General features: G+C 43.2%; 1 protein-coding gene across 1 annotated transcript in view; it reads left to right on the plus strand.

Moving 5' to 3' along the window:
- CPA3 (carboxypeptidase A3) overlaps positions 1-3,344 on the plus strand; it is a 28,968-nt gene extending 25,624 nt beyond the window's left edge. The window contains exon 11 of the mRNA XM_080657008.1: positions 3,046-3,344. Within this exon, the coding sequence (XP_080513134.1) occupies positions 3,046-3,233 (188 nt within the window). The 3' untranslated portion in view covers positions 3,234-3,344. The remainder of the gene's footprint in view (positions 1-3,045) is intronic.
- Positions 3,345-7,501: the final 4,157 nt, after the last annotated feature.

Genomic DNA, 7,501 nt, shown 5'->3' on the forward strand with positions numbered 1-7,501 from the left:
CATCTTTCTACTCTGTACCTCCCACCCTCCACAATGCCAAGTAAAGTGAATTATACATATTAAAGATTCAATAAATATCTGCTGAATAATTTAAGAGCCAATCTTATCTCTTTCCACTGAAATAGGTGTTCTCTCTTTTCTCATCACAGCTTTGAATTCTTATCTTTCAAACCTAAAATGTTAATGTCAATACTTGTCCTGGAATATAAATTATTTTATGTGTAAAAAAATAGTTTTTTATTACATAAATGCATATTAGTATTTATATGCACTCATACAAACCTTATGTGTATATAACTTCTAGATGTGTCTATATTTTCAATCTTTTTAACAAATAATAACATTTTTAATAAAATTTCATAAAAGTTGACATGGAAAAATTGAATTAGGGGATTAAATACATCCTTTTTTAAATTTAATAAATCTTTATTGTTCAGATTATTACAATTGTTCCTCTTTTTTCCCCCCATAGCTCCCCTCCACCCGGTTCCCACCCCACCCTCTGCCCTTACCTCCCTCCCACTGTCCTCATCCATAGGTGTACGATTTTTGTCCAGTCTCTTCCTGTACCCCCACACCCTTTTTCCCTGAAAATTGTCAGTCCACTCCCTTTCTATGCCCCTGATTCTACTATATTCACCAGTTTATTCTGTTCATCAGATTTTTTATTCACTTGATTTTTAGGTTCACTTGTTGATAGATATGTATTTGTTGTTCATAATTTTTATCTTTACCTTTTTCTTCATCCTCTTCTTAAAGAATACCTTTCAGCATTTCATAATACTGGTTTGGTGGTGATGAACTCCTTTAGCTTTTTCTTATCTGTGAAGCTCTTTATCTGCCCTTCAATTCTGAATGATAGCTTTGCTGGGTAGAGTAATCTTGGTTGTAGGTTCATGCTATTCATCACTTTGAATATTTCTTGCCACTCCCTTCTGACCTGCATAATTTCTGTTGAGAAATCAGCTGACAATCATATGGGTGCTCCCTTGTAGGTAATTAACTGTTTTTCTCTTGCTGCTTTTAATATTCTCTCTTTGTCTTTTGCTCTTGGCATTTTAATTATGATGTGTCTTGGTGTGGTCCTCTTTGGATTCCTTTTGTTTGGGGTTCTGTGCGCTCCCTGGACTTGTAAGTCTATTTCTTTCACCAAGTGGGGGAAGTTTTCTGTCATTATTTCTTCCAATAGGTTTTCAGTATCTTGCTCTCTCTCTTCTTCTGGCACCCCCATAATTCTGATGTTGGTATGCTTGAAGTCCCAGAGGCTCCTTACACTATCTTCATATTTTTGGATTCTTTTTTCTTTTTGCTTTTCCAGTTGAGTGTTTTTTGCTTCTTTGTTTTTCAAAACTTTGACTTGATTCTTGGGATCCTCTAGTCTGCTGTTGGATCTCTGTATAATATTTTTTATTTCAGTCAGTGTATGCTTAATTTCTAGTTGGTCCTTTTTCATATCCTCAAGGGTCTCGCTAAATTTATTGGCCTTTTCTAGGAAATTCTTTAAAAACCTTATAACTGTGGTTTTGAACTCTATATCCAGTTGTTTGTTTTCCTCCATTTCTTTCATTTGTGATCTCTTTCTTTGTCTCCACATCTTCATTGTTTCCCTGAGTTGGTAGAGTAGCTTTGTGGGCTAGGTGTCCTATGGGGCCCAGTGGCTCAGCCTCCCCAATTACCTGAGGTGGACACTCTTGGTGCACCCCTTTGTGGGCTGTGTGCATAGTCTTGTTGTAGTTAAGTCTTGATTGTTGTTGGTATCACTGGGAGGGATTGACCTCCAGGCCAGTTGGCTGTGAGGCTCAGCTGTGTCTACACTGGGAGAACTTCTGTGCTGGAGACACCCTTATGCGACAAGGCTTACAAAAGCCTCTATGCCCAGCTTGGATAGGGCAGAGTCCCAGGGCGGAGCAGACAGCCTTGGTTTCCCGTCAGCCCTGCCCTATGAGGCCCCTGGGTCTCAGTGTCCCTCAGTAATCTCTACAAGCACCTCTGAGAGAAAGCCGCCCTTGGGTTTTGCCCGCTGCCAGACAGTCCATTTTCTCCCTGAATGAGTCTGGGTCCCCAAAGTCTCATCCAGAACTGGAGTTCAGCGCAGTCAGGAGCCCCCGTCTCCCTCCCGCTTGAGAAAGGCAGCTGTGCACTCAGCTGCCATTCCTTTCCACATGCGCATGCCTCTGGACCTCTGCCTTCTGCAGCTCCCCTGAGTCCCAGCATGGCTCTCTCTTTCCTGACAGTCCAGATTCACCCTGTATGAGTCTGGGTCCCCTGAGTTTCTCCCAGAACTGGAGTTCAGCGCAGTCGGGAGCCCCTGACTCTCTCCCGCTTGAGAAAGCCAGCGCGCACTCAGCTGCCAGTCCTCTCTGTGCGCACTCGACTCAGTACCTCAGCCTTTGCAGCTCCTCTGAGTCTCAATGTGCTTTTCTCTTTCCTTCTAGTTGTAGAATTTCCACTCAGCCAGCTTTCCTGTGATTCTGGATGATGTCCGTTTTGTCTTTTAGTTGTAGTTTTGAAATTGTTGTGTGAGGCAGTAATTTAGGTGTTTACCTATGCCGCCATCTTGGTTTCTCTCCTAAATGCATCCTTAAGATATCTGACTTCCACTTTCTTGGTCTTTTTACCCTAGTAACATGAATATAAAGAGACCTGGACTGTTAGAAAGAATGTAATTGTGCCTAGTTTATATGTATAGTTTTCCTTGTGGGATTTCAGCAACCAGTGACTCCTCCTCAGTGATTTCCTCAGCAGCTTGCCCTGGTTCAGAATGCCTCCCTCAGAGACTGTGTCCCAGGAAACAAACTCAATTTAGAGTGCTGAGCCATTCAAAATGTAATTTTGAAAGCACAGCATTTTTTAAAATGTGTGTGAGTATCAAGCTATTATTATATTTTACTCTACACTCTGTTACGCAGATCACTACTCCCATTCATTACTGCAATTAACTGTACACATAATTATTTTTATTGCTAATTTACACCAGTGAATTTCCATTTCAAGACAAACATTAGTATTTGTTTTAATTAAATATTTACTACTTATGTTTTACAGACCGAACATCAGGTTCATCTTTAGACTGGGCCTACAACCTGGGCATCAAGCACACATTTGCCTTTGAGCTTCGCGATAAAGGCAAATTTGGTTTTCTACTTCCAGAATCTCAGATAAAGTCAACCTGCAAAGAGACCATGCTAGCTGTCAAATTTATTGCCAAGTATATCCTTCAGCATACTTCCTAAAGAATCACCCCCAATTTGGAATAAGCCATTAATTCTCCTTTGTGCCTTTTACCAGAATGTCAGTCTTCAATTATCCCTAAATAAAACTTCCATATCACCTGACTCTTGCTCATTTAAGTGCTATGTTATTTTTTTTTTGCTTTTACTTCCTCTCAGTAAGAACTTAACAAATAGCTTTAAACAAAAGCGTTTAACTACCTTCTTTGCTCCAAGTAAAGTTTGAACCCAGCAAAAAGTATTATTTTTACTATTTTCAAATGTGATATACAGTGGGTCACAGGAAAGAGATAGAGAACAGTGGATTCTCCAGAATCAGATTTTCACAGATTTTCATCATTTTATGTGCTAATAGAGCAAAAAATAAAACACATTCCAAAATGCATGTTGTTTTTTATAAAGTATATTCTCTATATTCCTCTACTAGCATTAACAATCAAGTACTGTTTCTCATGCATTCTGTTAATAAGAAAATATCTTTAATTTTCAAAAAATGTATTTTGCTTATATATGTATAGTTGTAAATACAAGTAAACATTATATATTCACAACAGCAAAAGGATGGCTTAGTGTTATCAGTGGGGAGTTCTCTGTACCCCCACCTATTGCTGATGGAAGTGGGCTTCCTTCAATGTCATGAGAAAAAAAATTCTTGAAGACTTGCATGGGAGAATGAGTGATATTTATTTGCATGGAATTAAATCCCTGGGTTTCCAAGGTCCCATCTCCCTCCATCCCATTAAGGAAAAAGTCCAGTGTGTCTTCAGCAGGGCTAGGATTAAAGCCATTGCCCAGAGTTTCTGCTCCATATTTGTACAGTCCAGTCCAGCATCTGGCTAGGTTATTTTGTATTTCCACCAATGCATATGGGGTCCAAATTTCAGTGCTTGCAGTGGCTTCACCCCCTCTAGCCAATTACATTTGTTCCCAGGTTAGGCTGACAGGCAAGTATTTTCCCTATGTCACCCCGACTTTACAGCATAGAATTCCATCTCCCCTTTGTTGGACCCCTTCCCCCAGGGATCTGAAGGGAATGGACAGGTGGTTCCCTGGGGAGTATAAAGTTGCAGATTCCTGGTGAAGCTGCCTAGATGACCATGAATGTCTGCCCTGTCTTTTGCTTTCTTCCTATTATTAATAACTAGAGGCCCAGTGCATGAAAATTGTGCACTGGTAGGGTCTCTAGCAGCTGGCGGCAGCCAGCTGGGGCCTCCCTCCCTTTCCCCAGCTGCCTGCTGCCAGTCAGGGCCTCCCTCCCTTTGCCCAGCCAGCCCTGCCCCCCGGTCGAACTCCCAGAAGAACTCCCAGTCAAGGGGACAATTTGCATGCTATGCTTTTATTATATAGGACTAGCTAATTACAAACAGTTACACTAGCAGGAAATAAAGGGGTTCATATAGAGATGAATCTCAGTGTTTTAAAAAGCTAGTTCCCATCAACATAATATGCATTAAATTCAAAACAGTTTAATTTAGCCTGTCATAACCAGAGGGAGCTACCTGCCAAAACCTCTTTGCAGTTAAAGACACAGCCAAGACAGTCTGGTCAGCTGTGAGCCCTGCCCCCATAATGAATAGAAAGGAAGCCTGGAGATGTAGTAGAAGTTGAAAAGAGATAGACAGTCATGTTGACCAAGGTCAATCAGAGTATTATTACATTTATACTGTTTATAATGCTATTGTTTAAAAGAGTGTCACAAAATGTCTTTTCTCCAACCTTAATTCTTTAATACTTCATCATGTGAAATCATTGGTGTCTACATTCCAGAAATCAAGAACACAGATGCCTAATAGAATTTGAAGTCAAGTAAAAAGTTCCTTAATTTCATATAAACTTGCTTTTCAGAACACTATGGATAAAATTTTTGAGGACCCATAAGATCCTGAGAAACGAGGCCAACAAAATAATCTGGGACACTCCTCATGAATCTTTTAGGGACCATAAAAGAACAAGTACTATCAAACCTACAAGGTGATAGTGTTTCTGATAGTTCTGAGGTAGATAAACGTTTCCTATGTAAAATTGTCTGGGGGAAACCAATATGAACTAACAAAATCTATATATCTATACTAGAGGCCCGTTGCACAAAATTTGTGCACAGGGGAGGAGGGTGTCCCTCAGCCCAGCCTGCACCCTCTCCAATCTGGGACCCCTCGAGGGATGTCCGACTGCCCATTTAAGCCCGATTCCAGTGGGATCGGGCTTAAACGGGCAGTCGGACATCCCTCTCACAATCCAGGACTGCTGGCTCCCAACTGCTCACCTGCCTGCCTTCCTGATTGCCCCTAACCGCTTCTGCCTCCCAGCCTGATCACCCCCTAACCACTCCCCTGACAGCCTGATTGATGCCTAACTGCTCCCCTGCCAGCCTGTTTTCCCCTAGCTGCCCTCCCCTGCAGGCCTGGTCCCCCCTAACTGCCCTCCCCTGCAGGCCTGGTCACCCCCAACTGCTCTCCCCTGCAGGCCTGGGTCCCTCCCAACTGCCTTTCCCTGCAGGCCTGGTTGCCCCCAACTTCCCTCCTCTGCTGGCTTGGTCACCCCTAACTGCCCTTCCCTGCAGGCTTGATCACCCCCAACTGCCCTCCCTTGCAGGCCTGGTTCCTCCAACTGCCCTCCCCTGCTGGCGATCTTGTGGTGGCCATCTTGTGTCCACATGGGGGCAGGATCTTTGACCACATGGGGGCAGCCATCTTGTGTGTTGCAGTGATGGTCAACCTGCATATTACTCTTTTATTAGATAGGATAGAGATCTGGTGCACGGGTGGGGGCCAGATGGTTTGCCCTGAAGGGTGTCCTGGATCAGGGTGGGGGTTCCCTTGGGGTGTGAGGTGGCCTGGGCGAGGGGCCTGTGGTGGTTTGCAGGCAGGCCACTCCCCCTGGCGACCCAAGTGGAGGCCTTGGTATCTGGGGTTTATTTATCTTCTTCAATTGAAACTTTGTAGCCTGGAGCTGAGCCAAGCCTTCTGCTTGCTCCATGGCAGCAGCCATTTTTGGGGATTTATGTTTCTTCTATAATTGAAACTTTGTAGCCTTAAGTGGAGGCCTGGGCTGGCCAGGGTGTGTGGAAAGCTCGGCTTCCTCCATCGCTGGGGGCAACCCTAGCCTCCTGCTCTTTCCAGCTCCGTGGCTGCTGCCGTTTCTGTTTGGGTTTATGTATCTTCTATCATTGAAACTTTGTAGCCTTGAGTGGAGGCCTAGGCCGGCAAGGGCAGGCGGAAAGCTTGGCTTCCTCCATTGCAGGGGAAACCCAAGCCTCCCTCCTGCTCTCTGTGGCCATAGCCATCTTGGTTGGGTTTATTTGCCTATTCGCTCCTGATTGGCTGGTGGGCGTGGCTGGTGGGCATGGCTTCTGAGTGTAGTGGAGTGATGGTTAATTTGCATATTACTCTTTTATTATATAGGATATATAAAAGCCAAGCTACCTGAATGATGGAACGACTGGAACGACCGGTTGCTATGATGCACACATGGTGGCCAACCGGCCTGATCAGGGGATGCTTGTTTGGCCCCCCAACACTCCAACTTCCCATGGCCCCTCCCCACAGCCGACCCCACCCCCAATCAGCCTCCCCACCCTGATCAGGGGCAGGGCCAGCTGGCCAACCTCCTGTGTCCCCTCCCCCCCACCGGCCTGGCCCCGATCAGCCCCCCTTCGAGGCAGTCTGGCTGGACTTCACCCATGCATGAATTCATGCACTGGGCCTCTAGTTGCTTTATAAGTGAAGAGGGGAAAAAATGACAAAAGTAAGAAATTAAAAGACAAAACTGTGGTTGAGATTAAATTGTTCCTTATAAAAATATAATATCTATACCTAAATATTTAGCATTCAAAACTGGCTCAGAACATGGAAATGTAAATTTGTTCCATTGAACACGTCATTTGGGAATTATTCACTCACTCACACTTGCTTACTCAACTGAGAAAGAACTGAAATAAATTCTAACCTTAAAATTTACATAATTCCATTGGGTGTATAGATGGAGGAGATGAGAAGATAATCCCAATTGCTTAATATCATCCTGTGTTCATCCATTATTCAGTTTACAAAGGACACAAAAGTTTTACGCCCTATGTTATTAAGCAATAATGTAGTTTAACATTTATTTTCTCAATCAGCGGAAAATCATTTGAGTAAAAAATTCTAACAAAACCATTTCTTATCTTAATTAAATAGCTTTTGCATGGTATCTAGGGTATTTTGCTTTTTTGACTTCATATAAATTGTGAAAATAAATAGGCAAAGAAAAATAGCCATGTTGAAATTAAAAAC

This window comes from Plecotus auritus (assembly GCF_963455305.1).
Source record: "Plecotus auritus genome assembly, chromosome: 2".
Taxonomy (NCBI): domain Eukaryota; kingdom Metazoa; phylum Chordata; class Mammalia; order Chiroptera; family Vespertilionidae; genus Plecotus; species Plecotus auritus.